This window comes from Musca autumnalis, unplaced genomic scaffold (assembly GCF_047663935.1).
Source record: "Musca autumnalis isolate F117 unplaced genomic scaffold, ASM4766393v1 scaffold_3, whole genome shotgun sequence".
NCBI classification, from domain to species: Eukaryota; Metazoa; Arthropoda; class Insecta; order Diptera; family Muscidae; genus Musca; species Musca autumnalis.
Genome location: NW_027411866.1, coordinates 65803032 through 65826249, shown reverse-complemented (window position 1 = coordinate 65826249; position 23218 = coordinate 65803032). Strand labels below are relative to the sequence as shown.

The 23218-nt window shown below is 37.2% G+C and overlaps 1 protein-coding gene across 3 annotated transcripts in view; it reads right to left on the bottom strand.

Annotated features, from left to right (window-relative positions):
* Rbcn-3A (rabconnectin-3 alpha) overlaps window positions 1-23218 on the bottom strand; it is a 696059-nt gene that overhangs the window by 640812 nt on the left and 32029 nt on the right. For all 3 annotated transcript variants that reach the window (XM_073979377.1, XM_073979376.1, XM_073979378.1), the window contains exon 2: window positions 2114-2331. In XM_073979377.1, the coding sequence (XP_073835478.1) occupies window positions 2114-2331 (218 nt within the window). The remainder of the gene's footprint in view (window positions 1-2113; window positions 2332-23218) is intronic.

The window sequence follows — 23218 nt, the reverse complement described above, 5'->3', positions numbered from 1 at the left end:
GTAGATACGGATCCGTTCGTTCTTTTCACGGAATCGTTCCTTGGAACCGGTTCGTTCATAAACGACTCTAGTATAGTGAACAATATATCCTTACGATGCACGGCGGATCCACCTATTGACCAAAAATAAAAAAATGAATGTCAAAATTTTGGTACAACATCTGGCAACTCCGACAGCGATGACATGGACCTTTTTAAAAATATATTACTTTTTGTTCGAATTCGAACGCGATTTTCTTAAGAATAGCTTCAAAAGACAGAACATTCGACTAATATTTTTTGTTGTGAGTACAACCTTTATTTTAAGTGCAAGTAAATATATTCAAAATATCGCGAAACTAATACGTATAGCAAAATATTATAGTGGATTTTGAAGGAGGGCGTAATAGCTTAATTTTCAGTAAAAATAGTGTTTTATCGTGTTGTGGAATTCTAGTTAGCTGCATATTTTCTTAGTGTATTTTGTAATGTCAATTTGATCATATACTTAAATTTGACCTAAAGTTTTAGTCATGATGCCCACCAGTGCCCACCTCGGGAATAATTTTCCAAAGTAGGTCATGGGTTTAAGATTATTCAGTATTAAAATCAGCTGCCATCTACTGCCAGACTATAAATGGTGGGTCGCTGACTAAAGCTGCCCTATAATAGGATTTCTATGGATATATTAGCGTATAACTCTGTTATCTGACCACGTACATTAACATAATTGGCATCAGTGGCAAGATGAAGAAATCTCCTTCAAAATTAGTCTTACGTTGGCGGTACCTGCTTTCCAGGAAGAACGCTATATGATCTATATTAAAAATGTTGCCACTTTTCAGATAAAAATATTGATTTTTTAATTCGCTAAATTGGTTGGATTTTATGTTGTTTTGGAGATTGTTTTGTTTCCCTAAGCCTATTTTTTGCATCATAAGATAATCGTTACTTTTGTTCATGTCATTTTGTATTAACCGCCTAAAACAAATTTTACCGTATACCACCTCCAGAGGGGAAAGGGGGGGAAATGTCACGCTCGTGGTTTCTTAAAACAATCTTCGCAGCAGCGCAAGACTTGGAAATTTCGAGTTGCTACCCTTTTGATGAACAGGTGCGATATATCCCATCGTCCTACTCAACTTTGCCAAACATCTATCATGGCTTGGCAAAGGCCCTTAAAAACCAATAATAATCAGACTCTTTTCACTCTTCCAGAACATTCTCATATATACCTTGGCATCAATCTCAATCTTCATCCTATCTGTGCTGCACCATCAACACAACATCTCCTACACTCACCATCATCTAATCATCTCTACCCTATCTTCCTCATCTCATAAAACTACATCAACACTCTATCATCTTTAAATTATCAACAACACATCTCCATCATCTTTAAATCTTCAGCAATAGCCTACACAGGATGAACACAATGGACCAACAGTCTCCGAGTGGAGCAGTCACCTATTCTACTAGATGGCTGCGCATCCTTAAACCTAACCTAACCTAAGTATACGCAGTTTGTTCATAAAAAAGGTGTGCCATTGGAACGGCGAAGTGAACTAAATAGTTAGGTTAGGTTTAGGATGCGCAACTGCCGTGCTGGCAGCCACTCCACTCGGAGTCCTTGAGGTCCATTGTGATCATCCTGACTATTGAAGTTATGTGTATTTTAGATATGATAATGATGTTGTGATGGTGTACATTGGGTTATTTCCTGTAGATGAAGAGTATAAAGACGAACACGAACAAGTAGTTGAAGTAGTAAGATGAAGAGTATTGATATGTTTGCTGTTGAAGAGGTGATCCGGTTATGGATTCTGCAATGGTATGGAAGAGTTGTAAGATGGGTGAGGTGATTGTGATGCGGCTATATGGTGACGTGTGCATGTAGATGGTGATAGTGTTTACAATGATGATGATGGTGATGATGTGTGTCTGTTGATGTGTGTCTGATGATATATGGTGATGTGTGCACGCAGACGATGCTGGCGAGGAAGAACGTGTGATGTGATGATGGATCAGACTATATAGTGCTGTGTGACTGCATATGATGATGGATGAGGTGATTGTGATGCGGCTATATGGAAATGAATATTGTGTGGACCAGTGTTATCAGAAATTGTTTTTACCTATAGTCCAGGAAATGTGTGAATCGTTTTTCCGTTTGTAATACTGGCGTTGGTTCAAATATACATATTTTGTTTTCATATGCAGCTGCTATTTTTCCAGTATCAGTGCTACAATCCAATGCAGATATTTTTACATAACCATGTGTCGCGCCTGGTATTATCTGAACCCGTTCAAAAGTACTTGCAAGTACAACAATATTACATCCAGCTGCGTAAGCCTGAAAAGATATAGAAATATTATGAACAACACACAAACATCAGTCAGCCAAAACCTAATTAGCTATATATTGAAGTATAAAATTAAAAAAATAGCTAATGGATGAAATAATAAATTAAAAGGAAAATTGGTCTGGATTGTAATTCTTTATTTCAATACTTTTAAATTGTGTCTGATTGCGCTATTATGAACTCTGAAATTTTCCAAATTATTATTTACAGTAGGATATCCAAAGGTGCACCATTTGTGATAAAACTAACTCAAAAGGAAAGACCTTAAATGTAAGTATTATTACATGTTTCAAAAGGAAAAGACTATGGACTATGGTTCCGGGTCAATCCGGTACGAAAGCACTCGCTGCCGTGGAATTGATACCTCTCTGCTTGCTGCTTTGCTTTTTGGAATTCCGTGATTTTCGATCTCGCCTCCCAGTTTGCTCCAGGTCTGCGCGTACCGCCATGTAGCCCGCATGTATACGCTTCTTAACAGGTTCCTCATCGCTCATTTTCAGTGTTTTGTAAAGCTTTGTTTTAGTTTGATGAGATGTGGCTTAGTTTTTAAACAGCTTACTTAAGCCAAAGTAGCATCTGCTGGACAATACAATTCTTCTTCTTTTTTTCACAATTGATGCTGTTTGTTATGTTTATGGCGGTGCCGAGCTATACGAAGACATTTACTACCTCAACATTTTAGGAACCATCTTCCACTGTTGGACTGACGAGCTCTATGACGCATTGCAAGTCGACACTATTTTTTCCCAGCAGAATGTTGAATAAGTTACACGAAAGGCTGTCTCCTTGTCTGAAACCTTTTTTGGTACTAAACTCTTCGGAGGTGTTCTTTCCTCAGTTAAAATACTTAGGACCGAGTAACAGTTAATGCCATTTTAAAAAGCCGAATAAGCTTTGCGGGGTACCAAATTCAGACATGGCTTGGAATACCTTTGAACGTAGGTGGTAGGTGTAGATTTGCATCTCTTGGGTCTTCTCCAGGATTTGCCGCAGGGTAAACATCTGGTCAATGGTGGATTTTTTATTTACTTATTTTTGTTTATGTTTTCTACACAACAAGACATTAATCTTTAAAGGGGTTATCCCTAGTTGTGCTGGCCAAAAAACTCAATTTTCATTTATTTATTTAACAACCATCTAATGCCCAATTGGACAACAATGTTGACAAGATCAATAATGCAAGTAATTTATAAAAAACAATGCATAATACAATACATTTCATAATTTTCTGAGAAAACTACCAATTTCTGTAAGTAAGGGGTCGATTATGTATGGCAACTGAACTAAAGTTGCGTTGCCAGAAGTGAAAATCACACAATAAAAATAAGTGAAACGACAGAAATTTTTTTCAAATTCATTCAATACAGTGTTTTGAGGCTTCTTCTATTAGTTTAATTGTAAAAAAGTTTGAATTTCAATACAGACAAGTAGAAAAGCGTTAAGTTCGGTCGGGCCGAACTTTCTATACCCTCCCCCACAAATTTCAGCCATTTCGGTGGATTAATGTGGCCACAACCTTCAAAATACCGAAAATCGGAAGGTACCGTTCTATGAGGGCTATATGATGGCGTGGACCTATCCCTAAAAATTTCTGGGGGTAAGTTGTATACCCACAACGAAGACTTAATACAACAACAAAGTTACAACCGATTCTGTTGTCAAAATGACGCGTTATATGGAGGCTATACCAAAACGTGGACCTATATAAACCAACTTTGGTAGGAATGTTTTTTTGGCCTCCGGAGACACAAAATACCAAATTACAGACAATTCGGTGGTAAAATGGGACACATATCTTAAAAATTCCTTAAAACGACGACGCGTCACACGTCATTTTGTATGGGGGCTATACGAAAGCGTGGACCTACATACCCCGCTTTCAATATCAAAAGTCCTACTACATATGATAGATTTTCCGAAAATTTCATCCACCTACGTCAATCCGCTCGGACGCTAGAATGATTTCCACAGACGGACGGACATGGCTATATCGATGTAGAATTGCACGCTGATCAAGAATATATATAGTTTGTGGGGTCTACAATGATTATTTCGAGTAGTTACAAACGGAATGACAAACTTAATATACCCCCCCCCCCCCCCCATCCTATGGTGGAGGGTATAAAAATGAATTTTTTATTATTACATTTACTGCCGGCAACGCAACTGGAGTTGGGTTGCCATCCATAATCGACGCCTTAATCTTTTATTTCTATGAAAGAACACATCTTAAACCACCTTTGGAATTTTTGTTGTTGAAAAATATTGCACAGTCTTGATTTTAAGCGAGACAGAATTTTCAAAAATCTATTTTAACAAAAATAGTGACCTGTAAAAGCCAAAATTTCGATTTTAACGAAAAAAATGGACCGATTTTTGCCCAAAAATCAGCCAAAAAATATAAAAAATCTGCCTCGCTTAAAGTCAAGGTTTCTATGTATTTATTTTTTTTTTTCTTTATTTTTCTCCCTTTTCTCTTTTCTTGTCTTTTCAGGTAATTCTGAACCTCTTTTTTCCTTATGGATGATCACAATGGACCGAAAGGTCTCCGAGTGGCGTAGTCAATATACATATATATTGACTACACATCCCCAAACTTAACCTAACCTAACCTTCTATGTATTTAATAATCTCACCAAAATATACGAAGATCGGTCTATCCGTTTTCGAGCTATCGTTGGCACCGACTTCAAAAATGGCATTTCGAAAAAAACGCGTCTTAAGTTTTTCTTTCGATTTACATGAATAAAATATGTATTTTTGGTAAAATTACAAGGAGTCATCTATTCCTGGTCCATACAGGAGCTCTTCCGCCGACGATGTATCTTGTAAAATGGAAATTTGGTGTTGCCTTTGCAACATTCTTCCTTCACGAGTGCACTAGTTTTTTTTAGCATATTCGTGTGCGTTTTGTCCACAGCTCAAATAAAATAACAATGATTTTGTACCTTCGCTAAAAAGACCAATCACAATGTAAGCAGCTAAATTTACAACGAGTGCTCCACTTGAAAGTGTTGTTGATTGAAGCTTTCGTTGCTATTTTGATTGATGCCGCCGACGCATCTTTCGACTAAAGACTCTTTACTTCGATCGTTGTGTAAAATGCGATATTCAACATCCGGATCGCGATTAACCGTCACATCAACATTAGTTAGCAGTTTCTTGGCAGAGGTACTGAAGTTTTCAGCTTGCGATTCATCATCTCTCTTGCAGAATATAGACTTCCGTTTGTTTGGTAATTATTTCCGTATTTTATATGTTCGCCTAAGAGCTCATGAAACTTTTACCTATCCATTTTGAAAAGTATAATAAAATACACTGTTTTTTTTTATGTAGAACAATCTCTTTCGTTGACACTTACTAATTGACAAAAAATAATGAATGAGCGGCTTTATAATATGAAAACGCCCATTCACAGGTACAATACTTCTATACCAGGACCTGGAAATGAATGAATGACCGTCCACATGTTTCATTCATAGGTTACAAGTGGATTCATTTCAGGGAATTCCCAACAGGTAGCCATTGTGAGGTACAAAATCATCTTGGCAGGCCGGTATACATTCAATACCATCTTCTGGGATTGGATCTGTGGTATCTTCGCCGTCTTCGCTAGTATTGGATCAGTTACAAAATTACCTTGGTGGTCTCTGCAGGAGAATGTGCCAGTATCAAACCATCAGTTTGATGTTTCACTCTTTGATAGAATTTTCGGACTTCATTCTGGCTCCTGTACATTTCTATTTTTCACACTCCCGCTTTTTCATTTCTCTCCTTTCATTTATTAATTTTATTAATTTATTGATTTCAATTTAGTTTTATTTATTTAAGTAAGTACGATATTAACATAATGTTTTACAAAGTATGGGAATATAAAAATAGAGAAAAAAAAAAATAAATATAAATTCAAGCCCTATCAATCCAACGCACATTTTTTTGAATAATAATACATATAGTATGCACAGTTCATATTCGTACACCCCTCATAAAATCGTTATTAATTCAAAATTTTTATGCAAATATGAAGCAATTGATGGGAATTACTATGAAGAAGAAGGATTTAAAAACATCAAAAACAATTTTTAATTTATTCCTATGTGTGTGGTAAAGTTTGTATTCGTACACCTAGAAGCACTATATATTTGTGGTATTTAAGGATTTTTTAAGCGTAATTCTTAAGAAAAATGTGATACTTACATACTTAGCTGGCCCATTACAGAACATTTGTTCCATAGGCCGAACTAAGAAAAGATCACCATTTCTCTCTATTTGTTGCTTCGCACTCTGGAATACCGCGCCTTTTCATCTCATCATCCACTTGTTTGCGCCATCTATTCCTTGGCGTGCCAATTCTGCGTGCACCGCCAAGCGGTCCGTATTTATACGCCTTTTTAGCGGGTTCATCTTCGATCATTCTTATCATATGGCCTAGCCAACGCAATCGCTGCATCTCGATACGTTTAACTATATTGATGTCGTTGTATAGCAGATACAGCTCGTGGTTCATGCGACGTCGATATTCACCGTCAACGCAGATTTGTCCGTAGATCTTTCGAAGAATTTTTCTCTCAAACACACCAAGCACTGCCATGTCTGCTTGCGCAAGTAGCCAGGCTTCGGAGTCATATATCAGCACGGGTGGTATCAGTGTTTTGTAGAGCGTTATTTTTGTTTGACGAGATGTGGCTTTGTTTTTAAACTGCTTACTTAAATCAAAGTAGCATCTGTTGGCCAATACAATTCTTCTTTTTATTTCACAACTGATGTCGTTTGTTGTGTTTACGGAGGTAGACGAAGTCTTTTACTACCTCAAAATTATAGGAACCAACTTCCACAGTTGCACACTGCAAAATATGAGCACTTTAGCGGAACTTTACTAATAACTTTTAAAGGAAAAGGTGCAGATTCCTAAAATTTTGCACAAATGTTTATTATATTAGTGGACAGTGTGGGGCTCAAATTGGGCCACATAGACCCGCGGTTTCCTGTAGCGCTCATGTAACGGTGGCTGCCGTTTTTACGTTTTACATTCATTTTTCAATCGATTTTGATGCAAATTGGTATATTGAGTTTTCAGCGGATAGAAAACTTATGTACAAAACATTTTCAATATAGGTTCGCGTTTTGGAATAGCCCCCACATGCCGGGTTCCCTCATATTGGGTATTTTAAAGGTTAAAGACAAAAATTGCAGCCAATTTTGATGCAAATGTAAATTTTAGGATGTTAGTGAATAAAAAAAACCTCCTCACACAAAAGCTGCCAACATAGGTCCACTTCTGGGTGAAGCCCCACAACCCTACACATCTATTAAGGAGTAAAATGTCAATATTTTTTGTTTTCATTTGTATCTATAATATTTATTGGTCCATTCAGCAGGTCTGTACCATTAATTTTGTTAATAATGCCTTTCAGATCAAGTTCAGGTCTGCACTGCATTACAATTTTTAACGTATTTTGGTATTTGCACCGCAGCATCTAAAAATGTTGCACTATATGTAAATCAACAACATTTAGAGGTCAAAACTATGAAAAATTGCGAGAGGTTTCTTAATTTTACAGAATTTATCATTGTTAGAATTAGTGAGCCCATTTCTTCAAAACACAGTCAACAATGGCGTTCATTGTCGCATTTACCTTCAACTTTTGGAAAATGCAACTGAATGAAATTTCCGATGTCTTTTTAGGAAATCTTGAATATCTCCAAAGACCGCGCGATACCGCAGCAGTTTTATAGCTTTGCGAACAGAGGAGAATCCAATCTTTCAGATTATATATATCTTAACACGTGAATGTACGTAATTCACTTTTGAAATGACCACGGAAAATAAAAAATATAATTTTCAAAACTTCAAAAAATCACTTCTTTCCGACTAAAATTGCACGAAAACAATAAGGGTTTTTTGCATTTTTTAAAGTGTAAAATATCATAATTATTTTGTAAAATATGAAGAAAAATAAATCATGGCGTACTGACTTACCATTTGTCCGCGCCACTCCATGTATTTAATGAATAAAAATACATTTCGTAAAAAAAAAAAATTGTTAAACAAAAGTGCAACTTTAAGTGCATTTTTAAGTCGTTTCGTGGAATAAATCGGTAAACTGAGTATGAACCATTTGCAGTGGAGTATTTAGCTAACGATTTGAATAAAAGTTTAATTAATTTCATGTACTTTGAAAATCCCTTAAAGTTCCACTAAACTTCCCAAATTTCGCACTGTGAGTTGGTCCGAGCTCAATTAACTTGGTCTTCTCACCGTTTACCGCCAGACCCACTTTAGCAGATTCGAATTCGAAATTTTTTTTAGTTTAATTCAATTTTATTCAAAAATATTACATTACAATTATTAAATGTTACCCCAGCGCCTTGAAGGCTTTTTGGGGATATTTTTTTTAAATGATCTTAAAGACGTGTATGTATTTATTTACATTGACATATTAAAATATTATTTATCCCATTCTACATCAGAAGCATTTCCGTATTGTTTAATAAATGCGACTTTAACCTTCTTTTAAATAATATTTTTGTAAGGTTTTTGATATTGTTGGGTATACAATTGAACTCGAGGCATCCGTTGTGCTCAATTCGTTGCTTTGAAATTTCCAGTCGACATCTCTTAACTCTTAAATTTGAGCTACTTCTTGTATTAATTGTTGTTTGATTTACATTTAATTGTATTGTTCGAGGTCCGGTGTTATGTAAGACTTTCCAGTTGTTCAATAAATAGCAATTGTCTACTCTGGCATAGTTATGTAACTAGTTTTTCATTGATCCTAGTTACTTTTCACCCAAAAATGGCACACAAAAAAGCCTATAGCCTGCTTTTGCCACTTGAAATGGGCTTTCCTTCCTATCATGCCAATTCACTAGTTACAGGTAATGCGACGTGTAATATATTGACTATTTTATAGACTACCGTTGGATAGTGTAATCGACAATGTTTCTCTCTTGTAATATCTTTTGAACATTATTTCTTTTTTTTTAACAAAATATAAAAAATGTTCTAGTGATTTTAAGCAAAAGCTTTTTTTGTACGCGTAAATCATTTCCATATAAGTAAAATGACTTTGAACTAATGCGTTATACAGCAGCAATTTCGTTTTATCATTAAATATATTTTTGAATATGTTCAAAATTCCTATTGCAGGCGTATTTCAGTTTCCCAAGCAGAATTTGATGATCAACGAGGTCGAAAGCTTTTGACAAGTCATAGAAGGCTGCCCCCACACCGCCAAAGTTCGAATCAAAACCCTCACAGATAAGGTTGATAATATTTACAACGGCATCTTGAGTACCGCAACCTTTTCTGAATCCGAATTGCATGGGGTACATTTGTCCAGTTTCCTCAAGAAATGTTGCAAATTGTTTATGTATTACCTTTTCAAATAATTTGTCAATCCCAGTCAAGACAACTATGGGCCTAAAATCACACGCTTTGCTGGAATTTGGCTTTTTGGGTATTGGAACTATCTTTGCAACCTTTAACATATCCGGATATATAGAAGTATCTATCATATTATTAAATATTAATGCAAGGTGCTCGCTTATGCATTCTTTAGAACGAAGTAATACTTTATCAGAAATCCCATCGTGGCCAGGACTTTTTCCAGCGTCATTGCTTAATATGAAATTCACAATATCATCTTTGGTAACTGCATAAGGGTATCAGTTACTTCTTTTACTGATAGTCCCATGATGTCTATATATCATCAGCATAAGCAAGTAACATGTGGCTATTTCCCCCGCCGGGGATAACAATCTTGGCGCGATGCGGGGGCTTGACGCCACAATCTGCTCATTCAATTTCTTTGAGTGTTGATCTGGGGGGTTGTGACTGACCAAAGGTTATCCACTCCTTGTCGAAGACCTACACAGTACACTGAAATCCTACAGTGTACTTTTGGGGTGAGTGACATATATTTGGTTACTGATCTCCTACCAAAATAATTCGAGATCCCCTAACACCGGGGTGTTAAGCGACCACGTGTCTATTGGTGTTTAAGGTTTGCAGTCAGGGTACCGACTGTATTATAACGGAGCCTCGTTGATACCTGGGCACCTCAACGAGTAGCAGGCTTAGTTGTCAAGTTCCAATCATGGTAGTGGAGAGCTATGCCATGGTTGTACTCAGTTCCCCCATCTAAAAATCTATCTATGGATGACAATATTATAAACAAAAAAAACAACAAAAACCCAAACCCCTTTGATAACGACCCCTGCTATGACTATGGACACTGCTGCACCTAGTGCAAATAACCTAAATTTGGGCGGGGACGACTGTTCCACACCGACCCTGGACAGAGTTAGCGACTCAATAAACTCGCGGAGCAGGGAATTGCTCAATCTCCTGAGGGAAAGTGCGTCCCTTCACCTGAGTCGGGAAAGTTCTCCCATAAGCAACTGGGAGGACATCCCCCTGTCTGATGATGAGATGGATACTACGGTCATCCCATCTCAGAAGGACAAGGAGATATCCCCCTCGGTTGCTTCTGGGAGCACAAAACCGGGTGGGAAGGGAGTAACTCCGTCAGGGGATGATACGTCGGTCGCGACCGATAGACCCAGTCTTCCCAGGCAGGACGCCTTGGTGGATGAGGCTATGGATGATGAGACTGGAATTTCTCTCACCTCCCCATCCATCAAGAGTAGTAAGGCCCGGGAGAGAAAGGATAAACATGGCTACAAAAGAGCAGTTAACTACTGCTCTAGATTTGTAGACAAGTCTCCAGGTGAGGTCTCCCCGGCGGAATTCCGGGAGATTAGGTTGAAGCTCCGCTTCTTGAGGCATATTGAGAGGAAATATCCTCATTTTGAGAAGCTTCCACTTCCAATCGACCGGATTCCGAGGCCGGATCCGGAGGTAGGCGCCAGCCCAACGACTGGCTTGACTTCCCCGGAACCAGCCACAGTACAAAATCCAGTAGTGCCGGCCTGTTCGAACCCTTTGCGGACGCCTAACGTGTCTGCGGTAGGGGAAGACACCCGGACCTCACTGGCCCCACCGACACCGTCCTCGAAGTCGGAGAAGCAAATTGGGAATTCACGGGAGGAGTTGCCACATCAGCCCCCAGCTACTGTGACAACCCCGCCGGTGAATGCCACAAAAGCTGCTGGGGAAAACATAGGCGGGAAATGTTCCAAGACTGCTGATTTGCGGAAGCCTGTTAAACAGGCATCTGCGGTATCAGTGACGAGGAACAAATCCAGCCCCTCGGGGAACAACAAAATTGGCCCGAAAGGGAATATCGGCTCTGCTGGAGGTCGGGTGATTGATGGGACTGACGGCCCTTCAACCTCAAAGCTGGCTAGCGGTCAGAAGACTACTTCTTCACTACAACCAGGTATGAAGAGAGTGAGGTCTTCTGAGGATCCGCATCCAGATGCTAAGAGGCTGGGTGGTCGCCAGTCCGACAATCGACCGGCATCGTATGCTAAAATGGCCGCCCGACAGACGGTTAAGGGAGCTCAACCAGGGAGGGCCTGTAAAGGCTGCCCGGGCCAAAAACTTCCTAAACCTGCTGGAGAGAAGCCATATGAGCCACACAAGCCTGCAAGAATGACGGCCCCAGATGACCTTCTGGTGGCAATCATTGATAGAACTGACCCTGAGGGTAGGATCAGTGACGATCACTGGTTGCTGGTAGAAGGTCTTCTGAGGAATGTCATAACTTCCGATGATGTGGACGAGAGGAAGACCGGCTTTGGCGGGGCATCCGTATACAAGGGTGTCAAAGTTATTAACTGCAAGGATGAGGAATCGCGTGATTTCCTCACCCAAACAGTTAATAGCTCTGGCGCTCTGTGGGACGGCTGCAGGCTGGCTGCGATTCCCATCGCCGAGATCCCATCAAGAGTAGCGGCTACAACATGGGTGCCACCTCCTGCTTCGGATGTGGCACAGTTGTTGAAGCTGATCAGGAAGCAAAACAGGCCCATCCAGACTTACAGCTGGAAATTGGTGAGATCCTATCCAGAAGGCGAAGGCACGGTGATGAAGTTCACCATGGACAGTTTAAGCGCAGAGTTCATCAAGAATTGTAAGGGAGAGCTGGACTTCGGGTTGGGTTGGCTTCGGTTCCGCTTCTCGCAGCCTCAGTAAGGAGTTCGGGCAGCAGGGCCTTCGCGTGGTGCAGATCAATCTGCATCACTGCAAGGCGGCGGCTGCAGAACTCCTTCTCTCCCTTACAAATTCGGTAATTTACATCGCTTTGGTCCAGGAACCCTATCTCTACAAAAATAGGGTTTCTGGACTAAACGATGGGCGGTACTCCCTGTTCTATTCGTCGAATGGGGAGAAGGTAAGATCTTGTATTATAGTGAAGAAAAGTTTAAACCCTATTCATCTCTATAATTACAGTGATGGCGACACGGCGGTAGTGAGGCTGGAAGTAGGCTCCGGAAGGGCCTTGGTGCTAGCCTCGGTCTACATGCCGTACGAGGTACCTGACCCACCTAGTCGATTGGTGCGCAAGCCACGGAGGCGAAATACCTGGGAGTGATCCTGGACCATCGGCTAAGATGGAATAGGAACACGGAGGATCGCACCAAGAGGGGTTTAATCGCGCTTTATTTCTGCAATAACTCCATAGGCAAGAGCTGGGGCCTCAGAACACATGTAATACATTGGCTGTATAGGACAGTGGTCAGTCCCATTCTGACCTATGGTTGTCTCGTTTGGTGGCATGCCCTAGGCAATAATTCCAATCTGTCCAAATTAGCTACTGTGCAAAGAGCTGCGTCAGTACTCGTTACTGGAGCAGCAAGAAGCACCCCTCAGGCCGCATTGAATGCCATACTGAACGTCCAACCTATGGACATACTTGTACAGTATCGAGCTTCACGATCTGCCTTGAGGCTTAAAGAGCTAAATCTGTGGCGTGGTTCACATCTTGGACATGCTAGTGTTCTAAAGCGGATATGTAGCCAGATTGGACTAAGAGCCAGGGGAGATGAGACTGACTACATCTCATCAAGCCTGGACTTTGACACAGCTGAAGTATTAATCCCCGACAGGAGTGAGTGGACACGAGGCAGACCACTTCCCGATAGTCTGTCGATCTTCACCGATGGAAGAAGGCACGGGATCTGGTGTGTTTTGTGAAGAACTAGACATCAAGAACTCATATAAGCTTAATGACAATTGTAGTGTTTTTCAGGCAGAAGTTTTTGCGGTTTTGAAAGCCTTGGAATTAATAGTGGGAATGACGAACCTAATAGATAAGGCAGTCACTGTTTATGTGGACAGTCAGGCTGCCCTAAAAGCGTTAGGGTCATACAGTATTAAATCCAGGATTGTTCAAAGATGCAGGTCTCCCTTAAAACATGTAACATAGTCGTTAGGTTTTGTTGGGTTCCAGGGCATTGCAATGTTGAGGGAAACGAGATAGTTAATGAATTGGCTAGAAGAGGATCCCAATCCTCGGACCTCACGGTAGAGGATAGTGTCAAGCCACCTCTCTGCTTCTTCCTCGACAAACTCAGTAAGCTCCACGCAGAGAAAACCGTTAAAGTTTGGCAAGATGTGCCTGGTTGTAAGGTATCTAAGTCAATCTGGCTGGTTATCTCATGGCGTAGAACTTCGTCCCTCCTTTCGCTGTGCAAATCAGAAATCTGAACCGCTGTGGGGGTAATAACCGGTCACTGCCGAATAAGATCCATGACTTGCAAGTGGGATGGCAATAACATTGAGTACTGTAGGTTATGTGAGGATGAGGAGGAAACAGAGACAATCGAGCACCTTCTATGTAGATGTCCTAGACTGATGGTCAAAAGACATAGACTATTTGGTGAACATGTGATTGAATCTCTCTCCTACTTCGCCTCTATTGACCCTGCAGTGTTGGTGGTTTACTGCAAGAGCCTTAAGATGCTCTGGGGCAGGCCAGCACAGACCTAAAACCATTAGTAATTAAATCGTAGTTAGCTACTAAACCATCTTCCCTCTTTAAATAACCTGACTTCTCCAATACATTCACTAATTATTCTTACTCTTCTCTCTTGTCATACCAACTTCCGTTTCCCTTCCTGTCCAACCTTTCCAACCTAATCATCTTCCTCCCACACAGCACATCACATCAACAGACATGTATCATCACCAACAGTCACACAGCACCACATAGCTCTATCCACAACAGGCACCACATCACTTGTCTTCCACACCACCAATATCTTCACACACACTATCATCATCTAAATAGCCACGCATCATCATCTACAAATATATAACGTATCTCTTTGCACAGTCATCACCTGAATGCACAAATCACCATATAGCCATTAGTTACACATCATCACCATCTACAACCCAATCAACATCAACACACATAGCCATATCCATCAAATAGCCCAAATCACACATCAATACAACATCTTTCACACATAATTCAATAGTTTGGATGATCACAATGGACCTCAAGGTCTCCGAGTGGAGTAGCTGCCAACAGTTGCGCATCCTGAACCTAACCTAACCTATTGGTGTAGATTGTGGCACTTCTTTTGACGTTTGCCTCTCGTTTAACCTTTTCCAGCAGGATGTTGAAGAGATCACACGAAAGGCTGTATCCTTGTCTGAAACCTATTTTGGTACAAAACTCTTCGGAGAGGTTCTTTCCTATTTTAACTGAGGACCTGGTGTCAGTTAAAGTCATTTTACAAAGCCGGATGAGCTTTGCGGTGATAACAAATTCAGACATGGCTTGGAATACCTATGAACGCAGCGGGCTGTCGAAGGCTGCTTTATAATCGACAAAAAGGTGGTAGGTGTCGATGATGCCAGCGCTTGGAAAAGCAACGAGACGTAATCCGGGCTAAAGACATTTTTGGTTTCTACTTCGTAAAAATCGCAAGTTTCGTTCTATATTTGTACTAAAATTTATTGAAATTTTAGAATACAGTTATGCCTAGACATATGGGTAATAACGAGGAATAACAGATTATCAAGGACGAAAATTTCTTCGAAAAATAATGCATTTCTTCAATAGCAAATTACTCCATTCCTTTGAAATGTATGTATTAATTTTGGACCATTCGGTAAAGAAATAATATCCTCTAGAAGTAAAAACCGTTATTTTGCAATTTTGTAAGCCATAACTCTCGTTCATAGTAAGCGTAGACTTTCAGTCGTACGCAGACAGTATGAAGACTTGTATAGCATAATTGTTACTCATAATTTCCCACAGTTTTTGACATAAAATGATTTGCGAAACCGAATTCTAAAACTTCAATATATTTTACGCCAAATATAAAACGGAACTTGCGATTTTTACGGCGTAGAAACCAAAAACGTTTTTTATTACCATACCACGGGTTACGTTTCGTTGCATTTCCAAACGCTGGAAACATATATTTGCATATGAGACATCTAATATTGTTAAGAAGGACTGCTATTAGCTATCTTCTTCGAGAATAAATTAATTATATCTATCACATTTTTCTTAAGTATTTCGAATGTTCGTGCGACCTTTTATTCATGCAAAATTTTTTAATGAAAATATCGTTTTTTTTACAAAATATCGTTATTATTTGCATTCCAATAGACGAAATGAAAAAATTAATGGTACTTTGCTTAAAAGATCCTTAAATACCACAAATAAACAGTGCTTCTAGGTGTACGAATACGAACTTTGCCACCCACATAAGAATCATCTATACCTAAATGACGGAATAAGTTAAAAATGACTTTTGTTTCTAGATTTGTACCCGAATTTAAAACAAAGGTCAAAAAATGTAACTGCAATGAAAGAGAATAGAATAATTGCTTTGCTAAAAAAAAGCACTACATTTTTAAATTTCGTGTTTCGTCTGTCATAATTAATTTATTTCGATAAATGCTCTCATTTGTTAGAGATGGGACATATTTTATCGTTGTTCGTAGAGTATTTCTACTTGAAGAACGTAGAAAATCGTCCTTCGTTCTCAGAATTTTGTATGGGGAATCAAGTAATTTTTTCGTATTTGAGGGTCGAACAACGAATAGAGAACGAACGACGTACCGTGGAAAAGGGCTATAATTCCCTTTTATAAGCACTTCAAATTTGGCCATTTATTCTTTCATTTTGGCTTAAAAAATTCGACTCAAATAACTTTGATGAAAGTAAATATTCTACTCCTTTACTTTTTAAAATTGCAAAAATGACAAAAAAATTGTAAACGTTCTGAATTTCTCTCATATAAATAGTATGCTTTTTGAAGGGAACACTTCTCGGGTAAAAAACTGGAAGACTCTGGCACGTAAAGATACTTTCCTTTAATGCCCATATCGGTACAATATTTCGCATTTTCGTAACTAGAGCATCGAAAACTACCCATGGTAAAAATTTCAAATCAATCTGACAATTAGTCTTATGCCAGACTATGAAAATTTTCATTATAGGTTAGGTTAGGTTAGAGTTTTACCCTCTTCACACCCCTTACCTATAAACTCATTTTTATGTTAATGAAAATTTTCATTGTCTGGCATAAGGCCATGTTTATATTATTGCCTTTTGAAGGGTTATCCTTCTTAATGAGAATTTATTTGACGTATACGCAAAGGAATTAACATTTGAAATCCACTGGATTTGTTAAATCCGGTTATATATAAACGTACTATAAGACTTGTAGTCAACCTAGGAATGTTCCGATTTCATGTTTTTGATGCGCCAAACAAGCTATGCATGTTCAATTAATATGAAGAGCGGACAAATATCGAGCGGTCTATAGCAATACTTATCTAATAAATTTAGTTAAGATTATTACGTCATAAACCGTCAGATTTTATTCCACATTTTTTATATCATAAGCTGTAGCATATATTGGTAACATGAAAGGCAGCTAATAAATATACTGTTTTATTCTTCCGAGGAATAAGAAAATTACGAAACTGTGGAGCTATATGGTAAAAACCAAAAATGTTTTGCAATCGATGAATCCGAGTTTCACACATCCAGAATACGCGAACTGTTAATATATTCTATATAATATGGCTGAAATTCTTTAAAATGAAGTGTTTTAGGAGGGATCCCATAATGTCGACCATTAAAATTAATTTTCGTGGAAGCTGTGTTAACATCAATGTTGAAAAATGGGTAAAAGTGGGTTGAAGCCAACAAATTTGTGTTTCTTCTCTTCCGATTTCTGGCTTAACCTTACATTTTATAGACCTATCCTCAAAGAAAGAATCACAGAATACTCCATGGGCAACAAGATCCTAGTGTATGATTTTTCTATATATCCACTGCATCCACCTAAACTTGATGCTGACATTTTGAAGCCGGAATTTCGGGGTTTTTTGAATTTTTTTAATAATATTCCAAACTCATAATAAGATTTTAAAACTCGTTATTTTACGTCGTTTAATGTATATCTCATGAGTGTTCTCCTTACCTCCTAGCATGGGCGTAGCCAGCTATGGGCCGGGCGGGCAGCTGCCACCCCCCCCCCCCACCCCTAGATCCTTCAAAAAAGTTTTGAAAAATTATACTGTTATACAAAAGTAAAAAAATTGCAGATGTTCTGATGTACTACTTTTTATTTTATAACGGCAAATGAGTGACTAATATTTTTCGATTTTTTTTAAAGTGTTTAACCTAACCATTTGTTAACCACTTTTAAAAAAATATAGCTTATGGTCATATAGTTCTGGTGATTGAAGTGTAAAAACAGGAAAATGCTTTTCCTCGAGCTCTAGGCTACCAAGAAGATACCAAACAGTATAATTTATTTCTTATTTTATATTATTTCATTTATTATTTGCAAGTAAGCTTTCGAAAATTGGAAAAACCAATGAATTCGATTGAAATGAAATGAATTTATTGTCCAATCGATGAAAACAGTTTACCAGTTCTTTGTGGTGGCTAAACAAGTAATCCTACAAAAAAATTTTAATATCGCGTCAGATTTTAATATTATTAGGCACCAGTGGCACGTGTTAACATATTCCGATTGAACTCAAACTTTGGCAATCTTAATTTTTAACAAAATTAAACATTTTAGGAGGATGCCGCATAAAAAAATCCGACATCGATTTTTTAAAACCACTCTAGTATACATATTTTTGATCAGAATAAAATTCTGAGTCGATATAGTCATGTCAGTCAGTCTGTCGAAATTCAAATCGGTCCAAATTATTATATCGGTCCAAACTTAGTTTAACTTCGAAGAGGGCCATATCGGTCGACCTTTTAATTATTTGTGATGACAAAATGTGTTACATAGATATTTTAGTTTAAACATTGAAAACGGGTTTATTTAAGAAAGCATAGATGAAATTCTTTAAAGTATGTTTGGACGATCAATGTCTCGTAAATATATTATGATGTGCGAAGTATGGACCAGAGTTGCGTGCGAGCCATTTTAGCGAAAAGTTTCGAATGGCTCATCTTCGAACTTAAACTAAGTTTGGATAAAATATTACGAAGGCCAAATTTTGGACCGAAACGGTTGATCTGCTCGAGAGTTATTGTGCGTCCAGAAAGTCAGACGATAGGAGATAGCTAAAACGACTCCAAATTGTCTGAAACAGATTTCGTCCAAACATAATTGATCAAAAATCAAACAGACTATAAATATCTAACCATAATCTTTTGAAATAACTACTAAAACAATTTCATACTGCATTAATTAACACTAGGTAAAACTACCTTCTAAAATAATACAATATGACATTTTTTAGAATTTGTTTCAAAAGGTTTCAGTTAAATCTTTACAGTCTGTTTAATTTTTTGGGCATGTTGCTTAGGCTGTTTTGGCGCTGAACGCCTCAATTGGGGTCTAAAATAATTATGTCGATACGACGCATTTTGGTCGTATGAAAGTGTATATAACCTCGTTAGCCTCAAGGCTGAGGGAATAAAAATGCCATACCAAAACGTGGACCTATGTTCGCAATTTTGAGGGGGATATTGTATTTTCGGTGGATAAATTGTTTGATCTCCTTGAACTTAGAAAGCCAAATTTCAGCCAATTTAACTTCCAAATACCTAAAATATAAATTCAAAATTAAAGCAAATATATTTATAGATAAAATAAATGAAATCGGGCGGTACAGTTATATGGGGGGCTATACCTATGTCCATAATTTTTGGTGCTGATTTGATCACCCTAAATGCCACATAATAGCTTTCCAAAACTTTATCTCAATTTTTATGGATGATCAAATTTACCATAGTAAAATGGAAATTGGTGTTCGAAATTGGGGCGAGCACTATATTTGTAGAAGTAAAGAAATTGATTTATATGCTGTTTTATTGATTTATTTTATATAATATGGCCCCATGAAAAAACACCCCAAATTGAAAATAGGCCCCAAACAGGTATGTGGAAAACAACAACAAAGCTTTTGGGGGCCTATTTTCGTCTTTCTGGGACCTTTTTCATGTTGGGGCCAATTTGTCTTCACAACAAGTAAATCGATAATTTGAAAATCAAATCGGGGTCTAAATAATATTGGGGTCTAATTGAATTTTTCGTTGGGACCTCCTGTTTAACAGAAACAACAAATTGGGGTGAATTTTCGAAAATTATTATTAAGACAACGAAGAAAAATTAGGGTGTAATTTCATAAATTTTATTAAGAACAAACAATAAAACAAGGTGCCCAGACGTAAAACCCAAAATTGGTTGGGAGTTTTGTCCGTGAGCGGACATAACTAAAAAGAAGTCGGACTCCCAACGATTTTGTTCCTAATTTCAACGTTCTTTTTTTTTTTTGCTTTTCGAAAATTTTCATTATTTTTTATTGATCAAAGAACTGTTATAAATTTTAGAGAAGATGTTAGAATATAAACGGAATTGTACATTTGGGAAAGTTTAAGTGTCAAACAATAGGGAGGTTTCCACAAAATCTTCTAGATTTCATAATATTATTAAAAAATGATATTATATCTGAATTTGTCAGTAGCAGTTCGGAGAAATTTTACCCGACTCCGGTATTCGACGAAGACACAGTCGTATATTCTAGTATATTAATTACTTAATTTGAAAAAATTTTAAGTTAAAAAAATTTAAGTATTTCTTTACAAAAACTCTGTATTTTTTCAATAGTAAAAATATTTTTGAAAAAAATCGCGCGCTTTTTTCAAAAATATTTTCGCCTGCGGCGCTCTTCGGTTTTATAAGAGATTTGCAATTTTTTAGAAAAACTTTGTAATTCCAAAATTTTGAAAATATTTTTTCAAAAATATTTTGGTTGCGGTGCTTTTCGTTTTTATAAAAGTATTCACTATTTTAGAAAAATTGTTTTCTCCTGCGGCGCTTTTCGGGGTTTTAGAAGTATTTGCAATTGTTTAGAAAAACTTTGTATTCTCTAAAACTGTAAACGTATTTTTGTAAAAATCACCTGATTTTCAAAAATATTTTAGGCTGCGGCTCTGGTCAAACAAATTCGCCTGAAATTGTGGGCAATGGTACTTTCGTAACGGAAAGAAAACTATTCCATATTAGTTCAGAATACTTCATGGTGGAGGTTTTTTACTTGTTTTTCATTAGATAAGTACCTAAATAAAGGTTTTAAAATTTTGTATGTAAAACATATACACATCACCAAAAAAAAAAAACAAGAAGTTTCTAGATTCTGTACGTATTTTTAACTTATGTTCTAAAGGTTTATACGGACTCTGAGGTATTTTTAACTTATGTTCTAAAGGTTTATACGGACTCTGAGTAGTATAATATAGATTTGCTCCCGGATTTTTTTTAATTTTTTGATTTTCCGCGAAAATAAAAACACACTTTAGAAATTACGGTGCTTCTACGGATGGATATCAAATGCTGTTACAGATAATGCTTACATTTTGTCAATGCAACAAATAAGAAATTTTAAAATATTTTTTCTTTATAAAAGGATAAAAGCCGCTATAACTTTTGCGCGCATCGGCCAATTTCGTGAACGCGAGCATATTTTAAACCAGATCTTTTTCCTTAACCTATATACCAAAAATCGGAGAATTATTTTTTTAATTTTTTTCAAATGGAATTGCAAAGAAATTTTGGTTTCTGTCGTATATAATTTCTTTACTGAAGGGAAACTATGTAATTATTCCATCGGCCAATTTCGTGAACGCGAGCAGATTTTAAACCAGATCTTTTTCCTTAACCTCTATACCAAAAATCGGAGAATTATTTTTTAATTTTTTTCAAATGGAATTGCAAAGAAATTTTGGTTTCTGTCATATATAATTTCTTTACTGAAGGGAAACTATGTAATTATTCCATCGGCCAATTTCGTGAACGCGAGCAGATTTTAAACCAGATCTTTTTCCTTAACCTCTATACCAAAAATCGGAGAATTATTTTTTAATTTTTTTTCAAATGGAATTGCAAAGAAATTTTGGTTTCTGTCATATATAATTTCTTTACTGAAGGGAAACTATGTAATTATTCCATGTTTTAAAGGCCGCCACTCATTTATCAGTCTGTGCCGTCAGTCCGATGAACCCTTTCTGTATGTGTGACTGACAAGTGTGTAGCACGAACCATCAGTCAAGTCTAAAAATCTTGAATTTCTCCTCCACTCATTAAGGGGAGTACACACTAACAGTTAAAACTGACAGTCAACGTACTTTTAGGTCAATTTTCCGGCAAATAACAACTTTTATTTAGCTAAAAACATTTGAAATACAATATTTACGGTATTATTTAGAGATTACAAAAGAAATTTTGTCTGTTACGCTTTGATATTCACGAAATAGACCTCGCTGACTGTCAGTTTTGCTTGTCAATGTGTACTATACTTAAGTCAGTCTGACTGCCAGCATTTATGGTAGTATGTGTAAATTTTTGAAATTTTGAGAATGTATGTGTGAGTTTTCCAAGACTGATGAAAATCAAAACAGTTTTGATTTCAAAATGAACCCTCTTCAGTCCGATGAATTGATTATTTTGTCAAGAAAGAAAATGATGAATATTATTCATTTTCTTGTCATTTTGTGTTGTCAGTTTTTTGATTTTTGCCGTTTTTAAATTTGAACTTTGCATTTTTTAAGAAAAACAAATGAATGAGAAGGAATTTATTATCCAATTTTTGGAATATTATCGGTCTTTCCCGGCTCTATGGAATGTATTTTGCAAAGAATACAAAGATCGGTACAAAAAGGCTGAAGATTATGAACATTTGCTGAGAAAATATAGGGAATACTATCCCGAATCCACCATTGATGAAATGAAGAAGAAAATAAATACGTTAAGGTCGAACTTCCGGCGGGAATTAAGGAAAACGGAAGAAAAAACCAGGAGTGGAGCCGGAGCGGATGAATTATGCGAACCAAATCTGTTTTACTTTGATGCAATGCAATTTTTAAGAGATTGTGAAACTCCGAGAAAGCCTGTAAGTAGTATGGACCTGACAGAAGATGAACTCTCGGTTTGTAAAATGGATAAATCGCATTATAAAATAAAAAGCTTTACAAAAACATGTCCACCAAAAAATGTCTCCGAAACAGTAATCCGGTTGGGTAGATGATTTAAGAATTTTATTTAAGAATTTTATCTATGACCAGGTTCCAACAATAGAATTTCGTTTTAACGGGAATTTCAGACTTTTCTATGTCCAGGTTCCAACAATAGAATTTTGTTTTAACGGGAATTTCAGACTTTTCCCTATGGGCAAATTCAAACACCTGCGACTCGATGTAATGTATTAAATCTTTTGCGGATTTTCCAGAACATTTAACATACATAGTATCTCGAATGATATGGACTTCTGCAAGTTAATAATTATATTGTTGTAGCCGGTTGTAAATTTGTTGTGTATCGGTTATCGAAACCATGTACGTGTAATTTTGTTCGCTGCTGGCTAAAATCTATTTTTTGTTATTTTATAAACAAATAAACTTAAATATTTTGTGGAAAAACAAATGATCTTATACCTCTGTGATCGAGTTATATTACAGCTGTCAA